The sequence below is a fragment of the Platalea leucorodia genome (assembly GCF_965183815.1).
Source record: "Platalea leucorodia genome assembly, chromosome: 5".
NCBI classification, from domain to species: Eukaryota; Metazoa; Chordata; class Aves; order Pelecaniformes; family Threskiornithidae; genus Platalea; species Platalea leucorodia.
In genome coordinates, this window is record NC_138827.1 from 66,044,708 (window position 1) to 66,066,584 (window position 21,877).

Genomic DNA, 21,877 nt, shown 5'->3' on the forward strand with positions numbered 1-21,877 from the left:
AATTTGCCACAGGCAATCCCCTGTAGTTTTTCAGTCTGCTAAGTTTGAAGTCTCAATTTAAAGTGCACATTGTGATGGGTTTGATTCAATTCATTTAATTTTATGTAATGCATTTATCACTCTCTCTTTAGTTTATGAAGCTTGCAAAAAACCTCATCTTTAGAAAAGTATTCATCTTTCTCCATGATCAGCAATCTTACGGGCTGAAGTATTGCAGGGAGTCGTCATCACAGAGATTGCTCCGGGATGGGCTGAATGCTGGGAGGAAGGAGACTGAGCAGAGCTCCGCCAAGAAAAGAGGACAGTATGAAAGGCATGGAGAAATAGGAACTCGAAAGATAGTTTTCAGAAAGCAATGAATGAGCAGAAAGCAATGGGAGCAAGGATGAGATGTTTTTATTTGAGATTACAGTAGATTGTACAGTAGATTTACATCTTTCCTATATTGCTGTTTTGTTCAGCTCTTAAAAGCAAACGTATCCAGTTGTTTCAAGAGATGCAGAGCAGTCTTGATCTGAAACTGAGGAATCAGGATAGTGTGTGAAATGTTTTCTGAAGTACTATTTTTGTTTTTTCCCAGTAAGGTGGGAAGAAGGACCACCTGAAGGCTGTAGTATGTGCTGGAATAATGCATGTATCGACATGAATGAGCTTCTAGTAAATAATTTCAATTTTTTTCTTACCAGTGTACAGATGTGTAAGGATTCTGGCACTGTGGTCTGCATGTGCCTATCGCAGCATATGCTGTTGAAGTAAGGAAGTGTTTCTCTGTATCTGAAATAATGCTTTATTTGCAGCAAATGTAAAAGAAACTGTTTGAAAAGCTCTCAGAGTTAGAATATAACTTTTTTTTTTCCAAAGGAAACGCTCACTAGAGTAGCCTGATGGGTGACAAATCCCCCACTTAGGTAACAGTGTGTTCAAATTTTTTCTAATTTCTAATACGTTACGGTTTCTCTTGAATATGAAGCAAGTGCTTGCTGGAGACATCTATATTTGACTAGATTGGGCTAAACTGTCTCATGTACAATGACTGTAACAGCCTTTCTCTGTGTAAAAGGCACTGCTTGTCCCCCTCAGGACCTAGCCTTAGCTCCTTCGTAATTGGGATTCTGTTGATGGCTTCTGTGGAAATTGGTTGACCAGAAATAGGGCAATGGGAATACTGTGGTGTCCTACTTTCCCAGACCCTGTTTTGCTGCTTTGTCGCTGGAAGTCGGTAATGTAATCTGCGCCACTGCAGAAATTTTTGCCAATTTTGCATTAAGATATTTTAAGGGAGTGCTAAGCTACAGAACTGTACTGTATAGATTATATGGTGGTATTACATCCACAGGATTGGCTGTTCATATACAAATGGACCAAATGTTGATTAGCTCTGGGCTCCAATTTATTTAATATTTAAATTTTTACAATAGCTTTGCATTGCCTAAAAGCAGTTCTCTGTAAGTCTCTGTAGTTAAACACTATTGAACAGCACTCCTGACATACAGCAGTAAAACGTCAATATGTTCTTTTTCCAAAGTGCATTTCAAGGAGCAGCCCATACTTGCTTTAAGATGAGAGTAATCATGCTGCCATTTTGCTTACAGATCAACCTAAAGGAGGGCAAGTTTTAGCTATCGCCGTAACCCAGGTCTTTCCTTATGCACCCATGTTCTTTACCAGTCACTTCATGGTTATAGTTCCATGGCTGCTTGCTAACTAGATGAAAGATTTAACTCCCAGGGTGATTCTGGAGAGGGGTGGTACAATTTTTAACCCCATGCTAAGTGCAAGAATGAAACTGTGTCAGCTAGTTGTCAGCTTTCAAGTGTTTCCTCTTTTCAGCCAGGTAGAATGACTACATTTGTTATCCCGTGTGTGTGTTGTTCTTATCTAAATCTAATGCTCTCTTTTTCCAGAGAAATTGATTTTTACACTTGGTTAGGTATTTGTTTGCTGGACTTCCTCAGATCTTTTGTGAACTGTGTGAGGCTCTTTGCTTCTGAGTTCAGTTCTAATGCGTTGAAAATACGTGTAGATTGTACTTGTAGCTAATTAATAAAGACAAAGTTAAAATTGCACAGGGAAAAACATTTGCAGTATGTTTTGTATTTCAATAGTATTCCTGTGTCATTTTAGGGAGGAAGAATAATTTTTTGCATTTATTTTATGCTGTTATTTTAAATCGGAGGAGCAGCATATAAATATCTTTATAAAGAATCACATAATTTTGAAATGAGATATTCTGAACCAATTTGGAATATATAGAATTATTTGTGTAGAGTTAGAAATGTCTTTATACATGTACATGCCCATCTGCACATAGGGTCTATAAATGACTGTGGAGTAAGACAGCAAAAAAGAACACTGATAGCTAGCAAATGAAGACTACGTTAGGGTGCAGGGGTTATTAATGAGATTTGCAGGTTATTTGATAGCTACGAGAAGCATAATTGTAAACTGGTCAGAGAGCTTATCCTCGTATCTGACAATACCTGTCAGAATATAGCCATAAAATAGTTACTAGAGTTTAGGGGTCACCTATTATGTCATTTTAATGCACTATGCAAGGCAGAAAAATCTGTACTGTGTCAATGCATTGTACTTTAATAAAGAACAAAAGGTAACCGCAGACTGATGGTGCGCTGTGGTGAGGAGGGCTTACTTCAGCATTAGATCAGTCCCATGTCAGTTAATTGCTGCCACAACTCACCTTCACGTACATGGATTTTTAATGAGCTTTAAAGGTATAATAGGCTTTTACTTTTTATAGATATGCTTTTGTAGTTTGTCACTGACATTACTGTAGTTTTAAGGAAATTTTAAGATGTAATGATTGGTTTTTGTGGGCAGGAGGATTGCTTTTATATAACCTTTTTTACTGAAGCCACATGGATGTTGACTGTGTAGATTATATATTTCATCGATTACCCCCCCCCCCAATGGTGATATCCATTGCAAATACTGCATACGTAGCAAAACGTGATATTCTTAGAACATGTGATTTCTTCTTTACAGATCAGTGCACCTTTCATATCCCTAATTATATTAAGCCAAAAGATATGGTGTTCTATGAATGTAAAAGATGGAAAAATGATTGTTCAGTCAGCTAAGACCAAGCAAATTGCACAGCACACATTTTATCTGTCTGGTTAGCTGAGAGCGTGGTACTACAGTGCAGGCAGTTTCCATAAAACACATGTAAGCATGTGCCTTTTCTGGCATGGGTTTAAACATCTCTAGACAAGGATGAGAAAAATCTCCTTCGAAGGCAGGAACTAATGAAGAATTTAATTGTAGTTACTGTTCCCTCCACTCCATAAGATAATTGCTTAATTGGGTAGTTGTCTGTGTTTGAGAAGAGTGACTGCCTCATTTGAGGTGTAGAACCTCTTTTGCTATAGGACCTTGGTGATAAATGGGAAAAGGGACTTACGACTGGGTTGCAGAGTGTGTAGGAAAACTTCCCAGGCAGTGCCCTGTGTGTGTGTTCACTGCTGTATCTCACAGTTAATGACACGTGTGGTTTGGAATATATTGGTGCCTGTAAGGTCTCAGGCCTTGACGATGTTAATTAAATCTCAGATAAATATGGTAACCAGATGACCTGCTTATCTGCAGGTAAAGAATTAAGAACAAATTACATAGGGGTATTATAAAGAGAGTTTTTTTGCGCTGTTATGTTTTGTACCCAGCTTGCAATTCGAAGCAGTTCTTTGGCTTAATTCTGTGATATTATTTCTGAGTTAGGACAGTGATGTGAAGCTGAATTCCAGGCATTAGATGTTGTTGCTCGAAGAAATGAGGTGTCATTTTACTGGCTGTGACATTTCTGAAGTAGCTAAATGTGGTAGAAGGCCTTGTTTCCCTTTGTCTAAATAACTGCTGCATTTGCTATATTTATCAGCAAACATTTAAATGTTGTAGAAGCTGGCATTTCCAGTGGACTTGCCAAGAGACAAATCTCCCTTCCTCTGAGGCGGCACAAATCAAATTAGCTAAGACTGAGTTCTTTCTTCTAATTGTGGGAGTTCTGTCAAATCTGTTCAATATTAGAGATACAGTTGACCCACTTGTGTTTGGCAAGTGTTAGTGACCAGAAAAAACCCAGAAGTTTCATCTATTGTTTAATTTATCAGCTTTGGTTTTGTTAGACAGTTAACCAACAGTTTGTTTTGGCATCTGAAATGTTTTTCAGTACATTTTATTGTGATTAAAAAATCGTACCACAGTCTCCATCATATTTGAGACTTAAAAGTACCCTTAAGGACTTGTGCATTAAGATCTTTATAAAAAGAAAAAAAAAAAAAAAGGCAGGATTTCCTTTGCAAATTAGATGTCATGAGTGTTAATATGACATTGTTGATAACTCAGTGCCATTAAATATGTCTGATAAATTTACACATTAAATGCATGTGAGGGAGTTGGTTTGAGGAGGGAGTTGGTCAAGGGATATCAAGTTCAGAAAGATACAGATCATTTGTACATGTTGGACCGCCACTGCGCACACCGTCTGAGCTCTTAAGACCTTATGATTGTTTTGCTTTTAACGGGGCTGTTAAAGCTGGCCTACTGTAGGATGCTCTGGTACACTCCGTTTTATACAAAACAATAGTGAAACGTGGCTGTGGGCAAGGAAAATTGTTGTTACTGTTGGATTCTGTCTTTTTAACTGGGATTTTTTTACATGTTGTCATTTCACTAGCATTTGGATTCAGAGGCATAATATTGTGTGCTCCTGTCTTCTGCACTGTTACTGTTGAGAAATGGAAAGATTTTTTTTTTTTTTTTTAAATGTCTTTCGAAGATCATTGCATGCAAACTTCACGTGACTTGTTAGCCGCGTATACTCTGGTTGATATCAGAAAATCTAAATTGTTTGCTCGTATATATTACTTGCAGGGAGGGAACAACTCGTAGCTGAGTGGCATACTTTCTCTTGTCAGGAAGGCTCTTGTGTTAGCACAAAAGATATGGCCAAAAGCAATGAGAGCTCGGGATTGAGTCGTCTTTAATCTTTGTCTTAATATTAGCGGGTGTGAAGTGAGCATTTTTCACTTGAGTAACTGCGACTTACATATGACAGTAATAAGCAAGTAATGACTCTTCCAGAGCTTGCATTGTATAAGACTCTGTTTTCACATGGGAGACCTTTGACCACCACCAGGATTTCAGCCTGCATTTACAACTGCACTTCTGCATCTTCTCAACATGATTTCAGGCACGGTATCGGTTTTGAAAAATGCTGTGGCAATTTCTGAACCCATAGGAGAAAATAGTAATGGAAGTTGAGCGTGGCTAAAAGCAGCCAATGGTATTTGTCAGTTCACTATGAGAAAGAGTGAAAGTAGTATAGCTTTCTGCATTTTTGCAGTCTACTTTTTTTTTTCCCAACCAAAAGCTTCTGAAAAAGCGGGTTTTAATATGGCCGTAACTGAAGGAGATGGGAGGAAGAAATATTTTTCCACAAAATAAATAACCTTTGAATTTACTAACAGCTGGAGGAGGAATGTAGCGATTCTCCCACCCCTGTGTTTTCATTAGGCTTTTTATCAGCAGGAAAAGGAAAAATACATATTAAAAGTGTGAAAAGATTGAAAGAAAGTGTCTTTCTGAGTACATTCCAGGTTTTCCTTTTTTATGACTTATTTCAGCTGTTAATACTAGGCTCTTTTTCTCCTGACTTGATTCCAGCTGTTAAAATACTAGTTTATACCAGGCATTTCTGCTATTGGTTCCTAATGGCATGAGCTTGAATTTTGTACTACTGAATTTCTTTTTTTTTTTTTTTTTTTTTTTTTTTTTAAAATACCATTTCACAAGATGCTCCTGGCTTCCAGGTGATTACAGGATCAGAATATTATACACAGTCTATTTTCCCTATTTAGTAGCCTTTTAAATAGTCATTGGCCAAGAGCAAATGGCCTGTCTTCCAAGTTTTGGAAACCGCTGGAATCATGCTAGTACTATATACTATATATACACATATAGTACTATATACATATAGTACATACATACAGTACTATATACATACTATATATGTGTAACTGGATCAGTGCTTGAAAGATCTGTTTAGTAGCCATAATTTGCTTACATGACATAAATTTTTTTTTAATCATTACATGATTTAAAAACCCTCTAGCAACAGCAGTTTAAAAGCCATTTTATTCTTGAAATATCATGCATAAGGAAAAAAAGACAGATGACATTGTTCTAAGATTATTGTGCATTTTCTGTTTAATTCAGTAAAATATGTTTGAGTACCACTGGGATCTTTTATCTTTTTTTGAAAGTATATATTAACTTGCACAAGGGGATGTAGAGTTTTCTATAACACTGTAGAGAATCAAACTGGCACGGCTGGTAAGTTTTTGCTGTGTATGCGATAAATTGTAATAAATTGAAGCCAATGTAGCTTTTGTTGTGTGCAGGTTATTTTTTGCTTGAATATATGGTATGTTCCATGCATACAATAGATCTAAATAAATATTTAGAGAGGCCTAACTTGGATGTCTTCACTACATACTGTTTTTTTTGATGGATGGTGCTTGGCTTCTAAAGGCCTTTTCATTTAAATCAAGGTCAACAGTAGTAATCTCTTGGGGCAATGTCAATCTCAATTATAGAGGAGATAACATAATGAAATTGAACTACAATTTTATGTAGATAAATTTTAAACAAACTTAGCATATTTACAATTAATGTATTTGAAAATATTTGAGTATAAAGTAGTGCAGTGGTGTTGGGTAGTAGTATGTCTGTAACCAAAATACTGGAAAATTGATGTTATTTGAAATATTTTTAACAGTGGTCCATAGATATTTTAATTTATGATAATAACTTAATTTCACACTGGAAATAACATGGAATTCTGTCCATTTTCGTGTACCTGCTGTCTATGAAAAGACTCCCTAATAGTCTATTTGCAATCAAGGTGGGAGAGAAATTGAATGTAATTCAGAGCATCTTGAGGCTGTTCAGGCAGACTTGCTATTTTCAACATAGTGCTCAGTCGCTGTAATTATGATCTCTGCGAGACACTAGGTATTGTAAAGGAATGTCAGCCTGTCTAAGTAGCAGGAGGCAAATACTATTTAGAAGTTGCAATACAGAAAGGTGAAAACTAGATCAGAAGTGTAAACGTGGTGGGAGATGACAGATTAAAACAGTCAAAGTGTCTGGATGCATTTGGTTACTTTATAATGATTTGACACATGTAAAAATAAATGTGTTATCCCACAGTCTGTAGACATCATATTCTCTGTTTTTAGAAACTCAAGGTGCATCTTTAAATGTGTGACCCAAGCCAAGGGTTACACTTGGATAACAAGACTATCTATATTATCAATGTGATATTGCAGAGCACTTGCAAGGCACATTGAATCTCATGTTGTCACAGATGCATTGTTCAAGCTTAAATGAAAAGGGGAAGAACTGCTTTGTAACTTTTTTTTTTTTTTTAACTGGTTAGGTATTATATTTGCTGAGTTTGGTAAATGCTTTTTGGCATCTTTGTGCCCCATCTCAAGGTTTTTTGCTTCCTCCTTCTCTGTGGTAGATAATTGTATGATTACCCCTCCTTTTGGACAGAGCTTACCCTCTGTTGAGAGAGATCCACCATACAGTGAATGAATAGCTACGGCATAAACTCTAGGACTTCTTTACAAACAAGTTATGGTCTTTAGTTATGATGTATATTATGACCTCCTGTTTTTCCTTTCTGTTAATAGGATCTGTTTTTACACTGAAAGTTCAAGTAAATGACATCATCAGTCATCAGTACCTGCGACAAGCAGTTGTAGAAGTGTTTGTTAACTACACAAAGACAAATTCTACTCTTACTGGAAACAACGGAGCAGTATTAATAAAAGTTCCCTACAAATTAGGATTAAGCTTAACTATCGTATCGTACAAGGATGGCTACATGTTAACACCTTTGCCTTGGAAGACTGGGAGAATGCCAAGTACGTAAGCATCTTACAGTCCTATTATTAAACTGTATCTGTCGGTAATTAAATTTCTCTCTTCCTCAGCAGGCTGGGTAGTTACTGTCAACTGAAAATGACTGCATGAAGTCAGTCAAGGGAGGTGCTGCCTGTCAATGCAGATGTAAGGGTGAATGATCTGTTAGACTTGTCAAAATTCTTATTATTGTAAAACAGAAAATAGCCCTTTTTAACTCTAAGTAGGTTATATTGTGATACTGTGAGTGTATTCTGAGAAATTGTTTACCTAGACTTAGCAAAGGGCTAGTAATGTGTTTTGACAAAAATCATGTTGTCTTTAGTGATTCCTGGGGTGCCGATGCTTTGAGTCCTGTGTAACAGGTATAACCTGTTGTTATAGCTTCCTTTCAGCAGTGTTTCCTCACAAGTTCTCCTATTTAACTATTGCATGCTCTTAAAAAAGTTACATGATTTTTTTTTTTTTTTTGAAAAAGAGATGGTGGACTCTTTAGAATTCTAGCCACTTGTTTATCTGTAGAAGGGATAAGACAGTAGCAAACATACAATAGAGGTCTTCCTGCCTAACCACTAAAATTCCTGCTCTGGACAACAGGAGTAATTTGTTTATCCAGTCTTCATATGCTCTCTTTTTTTAACTGCTCTATTCACTATTGTTCAGAATTGGAGATCTTACAGGATTGTTTTTGGTTGCACAGTGTAACAGATATTATCACTTTCCACAGTATACTCGTCTGTGACGCTTTCATTATTCCCACAAAGTCAAGCTAATATATGGCTGTTTGAAGATACTGTCTTAATTACTGGAAAACTGTCTGGTAAGTTCAGTGTATGCAGACCATAATCTAAACACTTTGTGATAACCATCTGTACACATATAAAAAAATAATTAAGCATGTTCATATTCTCATAAAATACCTATCTACTCAAAGCCAGATTTTCAGTTAATTGTGTAGCTGTATGTGTGGCTGTGACAAGTGCTAAACTAGAAATACACAAACCGTGGAGAAAATGGGTGAAAACAGGTTGTTATGCTGAATGGATTTCTGAGCAGTAATAAAAAACACTGTTTGTGTGTTTTACCATTGCTAAGACAAAATATTACTCTTTTACAGATGCCAAATCTCAACCAAGTGTTCAGTTTCCAAAATTTTTAATAAAGCTTCCAACAAATCACCATATTACAAATGTTACAGCCTATCTGACAGTGCCAGAGCAATTTTTGAAAGTGGACAGCTTCCTCTATACAACAGGAATTCTTCTAAATAAATCAGGTATGTAAATAGGTTGTTTAAGAATTTTTTTAAAAGAAGAAATCTTCAAATTATAATGCATATAAGTGCACAGTGTTTCAGAAAAACATACGCTTAAATTAAAAGGGCCTGAGCCTGCTTCCATTGTATTAAATGACAAAGCTTTGTTCTATATAAACACATCGGGTAAGTAACTGATGTCACTCCTTATCTTGTTCCATCTAGTATGAGAACATAACATATCTTACTACACTGAAATACTCCTTCAGAGTCTGCTTTTTACATACGTGTGTGTGTGTGTGTGTGTGTGTATGTATATGTTCAGTATTTCATGAGACTGTGGAACTGGTTTAGTAAACACCTTAAAAATATGGTTATGGCCAGAGTGTAAACTAGGTGAACCTAAAGAAATCAGTGAAACTGCATCAGTTGACTTCAGCTGTAGGGTTTTCTGCATTTTCACTAGAATGATTGGCTTTAGAAGCTTTACACCTAGCAAAAAGATTGTATGGAATCTCTAGTTTGGCTCACAGACAGTTAATCTGCGTAAGCCTGTTTGAAACCAAGTAGTCACTATGTATACAGAGCACAATTGTAATAATGTTTTCTGTGCATCTGTTTCACTGGAGAAGCAGTAAGTGGTTTCATGAGTCATTATAAATCTGCTCGTATGCAGTTGGATCTTTTAGTATTTGTCATTCAATCAGATTTTTTTTTTTTATTTGCATAAATACAGTGATCTCTGGTAGATTGTACTGTATGCAGTTCCATCTTTCTTTTGTTCTTTTCTTTCTATTCCCAGTGGACCTGAAGCCATGAGGCTCTTAAATTCATTGCAGCGCATGAGGAGGCCACTACATGGCTTACTTGAACTTGTCGTGCTTTCTTCTTTAATTTTCATTGAATTAAAATCATCATATATATTGTTATCTTGACTTACATATTTTAAAACCTTTCTTATCTATATTTCACCCCTTTAAATGTAAAGCATAAGAGAATAAGCAGTGTTTCTCCCCTTCAAGTTTTCCTTTCAATCTGTCTGGCATATGTTTTAAATTATTCATATACTCCTAGAGGAACAGGCTTCCTTTTAGGGCAGGTGGAAGCTAATTGATATCTGATGCACCAGGAGTTTTCTCACAACCAGCTTCTAACAGCTTGCATAGATTTAACTTTATTCTGGTACTTATTAATTCTGTTTCAGCTTTTTTCACCATCCTGTCATATCTTGCATTCTGAAGTATTTGCAAATTAATGTAGGGAAAAGAAAGGAAATAAATAAACTTTCAGGCTGCATTGTAAAGCATTGTATCTGTGACTTTTCCTTTGAGTGCTTTGACAAGCCTCATGATTAACTATTCAGTTAATTATAACTGCCAAATTAGAAAGTTAATCCTTACAGGAAAGTTTAAGAGAACTGTTCAACTAAGGAGAAATGCAGCAGTCATATACTTGCATATGTCTTCAGTTTGATTCAATGTTATGTATATTGCAATTATACAAAAATTCTTATTATCTATATTTCACATAGTAATCAAATTTTCTGAGGGGAAAAAAGCCAAGTTTTGTCTAATTATTGGTTCTACAGTCAGCATTGAACCTATATGTTAAAAGTCTGTTTCTCTTTTACGGATTTGGTATTAAAATGACTGGTTTTTATTTTAATCACAAGATTTTAAAAGTCCAGAAGAGAAGAAATGTTGATTTTTATTTACCAAGTTGGTGACAGCTGACTGTGTAGCTGGATGTGAATGAAGGCTCGCCTTTAGTTATAATGAGGATAGATTCTTAATTCTAAATATTTTTTTAAAAAATACACTATGAATGGAGAATTACAGACAAGATATTTCTCATATTCAGGTTTCAAAAGCATGGAATTAGCTCCTCTTGCTGCAATATGCATAAACGTTCTTTTGACTGGGAAAGAACTGAAAGTAAATGGTCCCATTCAGATTACGCTTCCTCTTCCCACGAGTACTGTAAAATCGGGAGATGCTATACCTGCATGGACATTCGATATGAAAACTGGTAAGTGGGCTAAGTTATTTGTTATTCTACCTTTTAGCACATGTATATAGTTTTGAGCACGTGACATTGTATGTCATGGAACAGTGATGGCACTAATACATGAGGTGGTGGTAAATAGTCACAGATTTTATTAGGGGTTCTGTATTGTTTTTTGATTGACTAGCTTGAATTGTTCAAAGGAATTTCCCTGCTTTCGTTAGTTCAGAAAGCTTTGGTAAAATTCATTAGCCTTTCTGTTGAACAAATTTTTAATGTAATGGATTTTTATTTTTATGGGAGGCTAAGTATTCAGGGAACATACATTTTAGGTGTTGTTAAATTATAAGCCTGGTAATGTTATGAATGCCTTCTTAAAAGAAAACAAATCAGAATTGAAGATTTGGATGTTTTGTTTCCTAGAGTATAGATCTAAAGATCCTTTGACATTAAAACTGGAATAGATATTACTTCAGTTAACAAAAGCAATTCAGAAAGTGAAATGAACGGGAAATAAGAGTTATCAAAGGGAACAACATAGTTCTTACCGTATGCATGGGAAGAGGAGGCTGGGGATTAGACATTCTAAACCTTTTGTCATCCCTTCATGTCTAATTTTAGTCAAGAGTGAGTAATGAGCTACATACACTTATCCCATTTAGATGTCCTGTATTGGGTGTGTGTGCATTAGTGTACTGATTGTCTTACGTTGTACCTTATACTTTCCATCACGCTTTGTCTTGAAATATGCAAGTGAGTGAAAAGGTAACTGTCTTACTCCTTATTAAGGCAAAAAGCTGTTATTCAACTGTTGGAAGTACAGGAGAGGACACCAACTCTAACAAAGTGTTGTTTACATGTTCAAGAAAGAAACTGATCATCTTAATGAAGAACAACCAAAGAACATTAATTTGAATTAAGAACATGCTAATGAAAAATTGGCTAGGTTGTCTCTTGGGGAAAGAGTGATTAGAATAAGTTTTGGCATAGAAGATTAAGTCTGTCTGTATACCTGGAAGACTTCAGAGGGGTAACCGGTGATAAGAGAGAGCATTCTTCATCAAAGAAAGGGTTTTAGTCTGACATGGTAAAACAGCACAAGGGGTTTTAATTTCTTGCTGCCACAGCCACTTTTGCCAGCTTCTGTGCTCATCTGTACCTATCCTGAGCTGTTTTAACTCACTAAACAGAAAACTAGGTCAACAATGTTATTAAAACAAAAAGTTGACAGAGCTAGAGCATCTCGGCGCAGGGTCAGGTTAGAGTATAAACCAGTGTAAGGTGTGTATGTGGGTGCTGAGGGGCTTACTCAGCATGCCTACTGAGGCATGTTGGCCTTGGGGATAGAGCAAGAGCAGGAGCATGGCATGCTGACCCAATAAAAGCAATTAAAACAGTTGGTTTTGTCGTCGCAGATGGGGTGTACTCTGATAGAGGTTCCGTAAAGGTCAATTGTTTGTGATGGGTGCTCACTGAGGTGTAGTGTTCGCATGGAGCCTTCACTGCTGCTTGCTGAGGAGAGGACAAGGAGGTCTGTGGACAAGGAGAGAGACTCTTTGGGCATAACTCTAACTTCCACCTTTTCTTCCACTTCCTCAGCTCTTCTCTACAGTGAAAATTTGCAACTGTATTCACTGTTCTGGATGTCTGTTCTTAAATATGTTTCTTTTATTTTTACCTTTGATCTGACCTGTGCAAAACAACTTTTTTTCTAAGGTAACTGAGTAATAGCAGGGCATTCCTTAGTCTGGGTTCTGGTGACTGAGGACAGCTGAACACCTCAGCTCTCCAGCAAGCATTTGAGAGTGTCCATAAGTAGCAGTGGGCTCCCATCTGAGCTGAATGGAGAGCTACCACTGCACTGAATAATGAGGCTCTGGCATCCCAGATGTTGCATGCAGAATGTTCCCGGCAAGATGTTGACACACACTTTTAAACTGAAGTCATAATGGTAATCAGAGCTTCCAAGTCGGAACTGATAGTGGTAAGGGAACAGGTCTGTGTTTGATGTTGTGTAGGCTGATCCACATGCACCAGAAGAAAGGACAGAAACTGCTTTCACATGGCTGCTTGTGCAGTGTTCCCTGGGGTTACTCCAAGCGTAATAGTACTGACACCGTTCCTGGAAAATGAGCTTTTGTAATTATATTCCAGCTGCTGTAAATGTGGAATTTGTTGATGTATATTGAATGTGGCTTCCTTCTTACTAAATATTTTGCCTCATTAGTACCAAAAGCACTTCGTGGATTTTAATAGAATTAAAAAAAAAAAAAAAAGCTTGCATTGCAACATTAACTTGAGAATGATATCCTTCTGTTTGGCAGTAAATCATAGAGAATATGTGCTTACTCATAAATCAGATTTTAATGTTTTTCTTAATACTTACTATTTTCTATCGAGTATATTGGGGGTGGAGATAAAATTTACTGAAGAGGACAGCAAAGATTTTATAGCTTCTTATAGATTTGTTCAGTCAAGATAGAGCTTCTGGAGACCTGAATTTTTTTTGCCTTTTATATGTGGTGTTTTGTGTTGTGTTTTATCTGCCTGCAAGTAGCCCACCCTCTACACTTGTAAAACAATAGTTTTGCAGTATAGTGACATCTTGCCTTAGGGTTGACAGGACAAAGAATTTGAGGATCTGTTGTTGTTGCCTCCATATGAGATTTAAGGATGGAAGACTCTTCCGGCTGGTCTTGCTCCTCAGTCTGGACAAGAAGTTTTCCAGGCAACTGAGAAACCACCTCTTTCAGGGCTCTAGGTGGCTGCTGCTGCTATTCCCCTCTGCCACCCATCACAAGTACCAGGAGAAGGCTGCAAGTTTTACTGCCGAATGATATTTTGTTTGTGTGTGTCTGTGCGTGTGTGCGTATGTGGCATGTGTCAGTTCTCATCTTTACCTCCTGTCTGGTAGATATTTCCTTTTGCTTTGCTGGAAGAAGGGTCCTGGAGGAAAATTGAAATTATAGGGCTTATATGAATTATACTTTTTGCATGCTTTGGTTATTAAAAAAGCTGGTGGTTCTCTCTCCTCAGTATTTGCAGTTTGAAAATGTAAGGTTGTTTGTATGAGGTTGTTTTCTGTCCTTAGAATTTCACAGATGGCCCACAATAAACGTGTTCAAGTGCGTTAAGTATAATTATGTCTCTTCTACTGCATGCTTTATTAATTGTAGAAGCTGGCATACCATAATACCTGTTCTTTGCATTGCCAAACAGATGGTGTGGAATCTGTGTCCTAACAATAGACCTTCCTTGGGCTAACTGAACTGTTACTGCCTTGGGGCAGGGAGAAGGCGAGAAACATTAAAGACAAACCTTGTTTATCCTATTATGGCTTATTAGATTAAAATGCTTTCCCACTAAGTGCTACTAGCTAATGTTAAACTTGTATTCATATACTTAAATTACATGCTCCTTGATTTTTTTTTTTTAGTCTTGGCCTTCATGCATGCTTAAGCTCATATAACAGGATTTTTCACATTATTTGTGTGCATATTTATGGAAGACGTTTGTTAATAGAAAATGAATTACATTAATTCCAGTAAGTAGTGTTGATGCTTTGTTTCAAAGTAAATGTCTACACAGGGATATTTGCAATGAAATTGTCAAGAGAGAAAGTTTGCATGTTTAGCTAAAGCTGTGTAATAAATAGTGCATAGGTCAGAAGCTTCAGTTTTTTCTTGTGACCTTGTGTATTTTTTGGTAGTAGCTTAATTGCTAATGGTTGAGGTATAGAAGAATCCTGCATGGCATGTGCGATATTTTGTGTGGGTTTTTTTGTGGTGTTTTTTTTTTTTTTTTCTCTCAGGTGCTTGGGTAAGCCGTGGGCTAGGAATGGTAAAGGAAGCAGATGGTCAGTTAGTATGGACGTATACTGCTCAACACTTAGGCTACTGGATAGCAGCTCCACTGCCTGGAACAAGAGGTACTGCAACAACAGGAAAAGAAATTACTGAGTAACCGAAGTAAGAATGTATCATAAGGCTGTCAGTTTGATCGCTTTATTTAACAACAGGAAGGAAAAAACAAGATGCAGTTTCAACAGTTGGATAACGTTTGTTTGAATCCTGATAGCGTGCCTTTGTGCATATAACCATTTCCTAGAACTTCAAATGCTATAGGGGGAAAAGTCCAGACTGCATTTGAGCTTATATGTTTATACTAACGCCATCTTTTGGAAGAAGCTGGCAAGGGAACTGTGACTATGGAGATGTAAAAATCGGCTGGACTGTATCCCTTACTGTTGAGGGCCATGCATGACAGGAGGAAATACAACAAGAAAATTAGTCTTGGGTAAAACGGTCCCAGTGGATTCTGTTTTATATAGATCTATTGCATGTTTTGCAAATTCATATGAAGGGATTCTTATGGGAGAAATATAATGTCAAAATCTAAAAACAGATAGCACTTTCTGACAGAAGCACTAAATAGAAAATGTAGACCATGTTTCTAAGTCAGTTTGGACAACTAATACAAATGTAATTTGACTGGAATTGAGTAGATGTCATGGTAAGGCTTTAGTACTTGAGATGAACCTTTGAAGGTCCATTGTATTGTAATCACTGTTTGTATATTTTCTAGTTTGTTGAAATAGCAAGGTGAAAAGGGAAGGATGAACATAGTGCTATAGGACCACAAAATCACTGGAAAAGTACAGTTTAATTTATTAGTTACAACTCTGCATATCAAGAGGAATTATTTGTTTTTGAGAACTAATTCTTGTCTGGTTTTGTTTGACAATCTAGAATCCATTATTAGTGCGGTTTCCAAGGACATAACAGCCTATCACACAGTGTTCCTTACAGCCATACTGGGAGGTACTGTTGTCATTATCATTGGATTTTTTGCTGTTCTTCTTTGTTACTGCAGGTAAGCAAAAAGAGAGGTTCTAATAAGCTCAGCATGAATGGAATTTAAGGTTGATAAAATAGTATTCTGAAGTTGAGACTTGTTTCCTTAGCTGAACTATAATGTGTAGCCTAATATTTCTTTAAAAATTACAGTTATTACAGAACTTCATTTTAAGTTTGTGACGTCACATTACACTGTAACTTCTTAACCAAAATCTCATCTTCAGCTCTGGTAGTCAACAGTCTAGTATTTCCTAGTATGCTCTACAGTCACCTTGCATCTCTTTTGCATAGGGATAAATGTGGTCGGACACAAAAGAAGGAAAAAAATACAACTAAGCTGGAGGTCATAAAAAAAGACCAGACAACATCAACAACTCACATAAATCACATCAATGCTGTTAAAGGGTCTTTAAAGATGGAGGATAAGTCACAATTATATACACCGAAGATTTCTTCATACAGCCCTCAAAGGAGGATGTCCATAGACACGGAAGATGGAAAATCACGAGACAATTTTAAAATCTACACAGAGGATGCTTCTTATCAGTCATCCTGTCAGACTGGTCAGTCAAGAAATTCAGCCCATTCATTGGAGCCTAGCGCTGGAGTCAGGAACTTACAACAGCCAAAGCATGGTAACAGTACTATTTCCCAGGCTCCTAGGGATGTTCAAGACCAAAACAGATACCTTTCACTGAAAGAGGAGATGTATGGGCTTTCCCATATCCCAGAACATCTGATGCATATTTACAATCAACCTATTGCTATTCTTCAAACCTCTGACCTTTTCCACTCCCCAGAACAATTGCATCCTGCTAAATCAGCAACTTTGCCAAGAAAAGGGCAGTTAGTATATAGTCCCATGATGGAACCCATGAATCGCGACAGTTATATGCAGACATTACCGAAAATGCCAGTGCACTCTCATCCACAGCCTTCTGCCTGCAGGGATGAAAACAGTACATTAGATAGTGAAGAGGGCATACCTTCTCAAACGTCAAACTGGGGCCGGTACACTAATAGCTTACTGGAATCTGTCTCTGTTCCTGGGACATTGAATGAAGCAGTTGTAATGACTCCATTTTCATCTGAACTTCAAGGTATTTCAGAACAAACATTATTGGAACTCTCTAAGGGAAAACCGTCTCCGCACCCTCGAGCATGGTTTGTGTCCCTGGATGGAAAGCCGATCGCTCAAGTGAGGCATTCTTTCATAGATCTGAAAAAGGGCAGAAAAACAGAGAGTAATGATACCAGCCTGGACTCTGGTGTGGACATGAATGAGCATCATCCTAGCAGGAAACTGGAGAGAGAGAAAACTTTCATAAAAAATATGCCACATTCTAAGATCCTTTACTTGGAAGATCTGGATCTGAGTAGCAGTGAAAGTGGGACCACTGTTTGTACTCCGGAGGACCAGGCTGTGAGGCACATTCTGGATGGAGGGAATGGGCCAGTCATAGAACAAGATGAAGAAGGTCTAAAACGAAAAACTGTATCAGGAAGTCATGAATCTGGTATCCCTTCTGCTAAAAAAAGGGATAGACCGTCTATCATGAAAAGAGATAGCAAAACCAATATCTGGAAGAAAAGAGAGGAGAGGCCGCTTATTCCTATAAATTAAAACACAATGTGCTTTGTGTTGTTGCTCTCCCTGCTGGTTACTGACCTCTTGGCTGCTTCTGTAATTCTGCAGTGTTGGGTTTACAAGGGAAATGTTGTTTTCTAGTATCAAGAAAAGTTACATTTTTTTAAATATACAGATTGAGTTACTAAACTTCAACTGGGCAATTGATATTCAATGTGAATTGAAAACAGGGAAATGCTACTATTAAAACTTTCCGGTTCCTAATTTTGCTGGCAGTATAGGGAAGGCCCACATTTTAATTAGCCTGTCATTCTTGGACGCACCTCTGGGAATGCATGGTGAGAAATGTAGGCACGTTTTAATTTTTTTGTACTTGTTGCTAATGCGTTGGTAGACTAGTTAAAGCCATCCCTCAGCCTTGTTCCTAATCAATGTGACCATCTGTACAGTATTTTATATGTGAACTTTTCTAGGGATCTGTTACTACTTCTTTGTATAATGTAAAATGTTTCATCAGTTAGTCCCACGACACCAGCAGATGAGCTCTGTTGCATTCATCAGCGGAGCTCTATAGCATTACTGCCCTCCCTGTGTGCCCACCTATGTGCAAAAGGTTGCCATTCCATATAGCAGCGGCAGAAGGGGGAAGTGTACAAGCTCTGTGGCCGCTGCAGTTCACGGTCCCTGCTGTCTTAAAATGTTGCCCATCTGCTTTGTTTTTAATCTGCTTTGTTATGAACTGTGGACGTTGAAGATTGGCATCTGCTATGAAGTGTCCACATCCAGCAGAAAAGGACTGGTTCCAGTAGCATCGGAAGCTGCTGCTACTACTGATCCCAGTGTCTTGTTTTGGCATCGTCGTCAGTTAAAATCTCTTCTGCATGCTGTTGGGCTGGTTGAGCTTGACAACAGTCTTGAATCCCTGCGGATTTGTAAGTTAGAGTTTGGCCCATAATGAAAAAGTATGCAAGTTTAGACAAATTATGCCTTTGAAATAGTTTCCTTTAGCAGGAGAGTTCGGCACTGTTGCTTTTTATTTTATGTTTAAAAAAATGGAAGATCATCGGAGGTTTATGTGCCTACATTTTGCCAGCCTGAGCTACTTTTGTCTAGGTTGTGCATCGCAGAGGGGTTAAACAGGCTTTAAAAGTTGGGGTTTTTTATGAGCATGAGAGCAGATCGCAAAATTTGGTCTATAATGCAATATAAATACTACTTATGACTCATCTTAGAGTTAAATTTACCAAAAGTCATGAATGCATGAAATGTAACTAAGATATGTATAGAGGAAGGAAAAGGCCATCAGAATATTCTTTATTTTTAATGTTCATCTTGTCAAAGTGATCGTTTCAACTTTGGCTAACAGAAAAGTAGATGCATCCCTTAATGTGCTTCATATAGTATATAGAATGTCTTTCTGTGGCTTTGAAGCTGTTTCCCTGGTAAAATAAGTTCCAGCATTTTGGCTTTGGCAGTTTGATTATAAATCATCCTAAAAAAGCTTTATAAATATTTCCCTTAGAGCTTGGTTAAGGTTTTATACCAAGACTCAAACATACAATGCCTATATCCGAACTGTGGGGTGAGGCGCACTAGCTGTCTGCCCTGTAATACACTCAAGAGTTGGGAAATATCCTATGCAGCTGGGCTTCTGGGAATATTTACTCAGGAAACATTACTGTGAAATGTCTGTTATGTTGGGATTGTCAGTTGTCTGGTCCTGTTTCTAGAAGAATATGCAAGGTAACCAGAATGGTACTAGCAATACATCAATCCAGCTTCCGGTGTGCAGTTGCTTCATGAACAAAATATGATGTTCCTGTTGAGTTCACAAGTATGAAAGTGCAAAATAAGTTTGAGATAGGTGTGCAAATAAGTCTATAATTATGATTGGCCAAAACAATCTGGTTTAATTATATGATTCATCTACTTCAGAGCTGAAGATGGATTGTCATATTAGCATGCCTTTGGTACTCTTTTTAGGTAACTGTAATTCAGTTTTCCTATACTGAATACATTTTCACAGTACTTTTTTTTTTTTTTCCTATATGCAAGTTCCACTGGATTTTGTGTATGACTAAATTCCTACCCCAAATACTGTTATTTTCATCCTTTGCATTGTTATATACGTTAGTAGGAATCAATTTATATATTTTGAGTGTAGATGCACGTTCCTTCTGACAGCTGCTTTGACTTTTGAGGTTTAATATTGCCCTGCTCTTAGAGTTGCATCAGTTCTGATGGCTTCCTTTTCAAAAAGAGAATATTCTATATTCTGTTGGACATAACAGAAAATCCCTGACAAGCTAATGGTTTTGAGGTGTTAATATTAAATTGGTAAGTCTCTACTTGAAATTTTGTTCACCTACAGTAACTTAAATGTATTGCAGATTTTTTTCAATGCATTTTTTCATTGTATATACCAAAAAGACCTAATTCCTCAAACTTACTTGTATCATTAAAAAATACAGACTACTGTAAGTGGCTTTATTCATGTGAGTTCAAAGGAACAAAGTTTTGCACTCCAGAGTTCTTGTTCTGCGTCTGAGTAGTATCTGGTCGCCAAAGAAAAAGGATTAGAAATGTTGAAAAGATCAGTTATAACTTTGGGACTTCAAAGTAGGTGCCAAAAGATATACTGATGTAGTGCAGATTCTTGTCTGCTCTGCTAGGGGATCAAGAGCAAGGAGCAGAGTTCAGTTCTCTAGCATCATTCTGAAGGAGCTTTTGGCTGTCTGGATTAGTCACAATTTTACCCTGCACGTATGGTAGTGCAAAATGGCCCCTTTAAAGGCTATGCATCAGTGATCCACTTCAGCTTTTAGCCAACAAAGCAACTCAGAGTGGAACAGATCTTCTTGCAAGAGTTTCTTGCTGCTAGGCTTCTCGGTAGTAGGAAGAAAGATGAATAAAGTTTTCTGAAAAATAGGCATCTCATCATATATAGGATTGGTGTATCTACTAGATAGTAGCTCCTCCCTTGCCAAATCAGGGTGTGGGCATTTCTTTTAGTGGAATATTTAAATTCTGTTCTGAAGAGCGCACACTCCAGTTCTGGGAATACCATTTCCAGGGCTGTCTTTAGTTGTTGCTTCTACCCATGCCAGTCAAGCAACAGCTATCTTTGCTTGCTTTGTAGATCCCGTACGCCAACTTTTCTGTGTGTAACTTGCTAGCATTTATCGCATGATGTCTTATGCTGCTGGTAACACCTGAAAAGGCTTTTCTAAAGTTGAGTTTTATATTAAAAATAAATACATAACTTGTTTTCTGTGTCAGAATATGAGAAAACTATTCTGTAGAGAGAAATTATTGCTGCAGTTGTATCTGCAAAGATAAATGCTACATGAAAACAGGTGATGCCCCTAAGCACACAATGACAGGGAATTCTTCCTTGGCCCTATCATGAGCACTAAATCTTGGATTTTAAAAACTATGTAACTCTAAAATAATTAGAATTATACTTCATATTTATATTCGGTATTTACAGAATATATTATCTGAGTCTTCATGTTCCAGCTGTAGTTGGAATTTATGCACTGGAAACCTGTATTACCTATTAGCAACTGGAATTCTTTTTGGGTTTAGATCATTAAAAAAGAGTTTGACTATGCTGAGTTCTAAAAATTTTAATTCCAGAGATAACCATACTTGTTGTGTAACGTATGTGGAAAAGACAAAATGTTATCATGAAATTCGTCTTTGTGGTCAAACTAATGCTTTTCTATATTTATATATATGATTTCAACATATGAATTTATAGGAATCACTGAACTTATTTTTGAAGATTTTTTTCTGTTGGCTAAGTATTGCAGCACTAACAGTGCTAAAATGCTAGTACTAAAATTAGGTCTGTACAAAAAGTGGCAAGGATTCATGGCACACTGCTCTTGGAAAGGCCAGGGAAACATTCAGAGGTTTTGACTTCTTTGAATCTGGAGGCTGATTACCTTGAGAATAAGAAGTGGGCCATGCCTGAAGCACCTTTAAAGTAAGCCCCCTCTAAGGAGAGGGGCATGACTGGGAAAATTGGAAAGGATATAGCTTCTTTCTGATGCTTGTTTCCAAACTGATATGTATTTGTGCTTCGGTGGAATCGATTCTTTTTGAAGAACACAAATGTTTGCAAGAATTATGTCTGTTCTTCACAAGACGCTCCTTGAGCTGTCAGCTTTTGCAAAAAAAACACATACACGTATGTACAGTTTTAAGTGAAAGGTGTTAGGT

The 21,877-nt window shown here is 37.2% G+C and overlaps 1 protein-coding gene across 1 annotated transcript in view; it reads left to right on the forward strand.

Moving 5' to 3' along the window:
* The window catches only part of FAM171B (family with sequence similarity 171 member B), a gene marked incomplete at both ends in the record, with an annotated part of 33,047 nt that extends 15,361 nt beyond the window's left edge, over positions 1 to 17,686 (forward strand). Inside the window, 7 exons of the mRNA XM_082311531.1 lie at positions 7,716 to 7,949; positions 8,675 to 8,767; positions 9,065 to 9,223; positions 11,063 to 11,230; positions 15,018 to 15,134; positions 15,955 to 16,078; positions 16,354 to 17,686. Coding sequence (XP_082167657.1) covers positions 7,716 to 7,949; positions 8,675 to 8,767; positions 9,065 to 9,223; positions 11,063 to 11,230; positions 15,018 to 15,134; positions 15,955 to 16,078; positions 16,354 to 17,686 — 2,228 coding nt within the window. The remainder of the gene's footprint in view (positions 1 to 7,715; positions 7,950 to 8,674; positions 8,768 to 9,064; positions 9,224 to 11,062; positions 11,231 to 15,017; positions 15,135 to 15,954; positions 16,079 to 16,353) is intronic.
* Between the last annotated feature and the right edge of the window lie 4,191 nt (positions 17,687 to 21,877).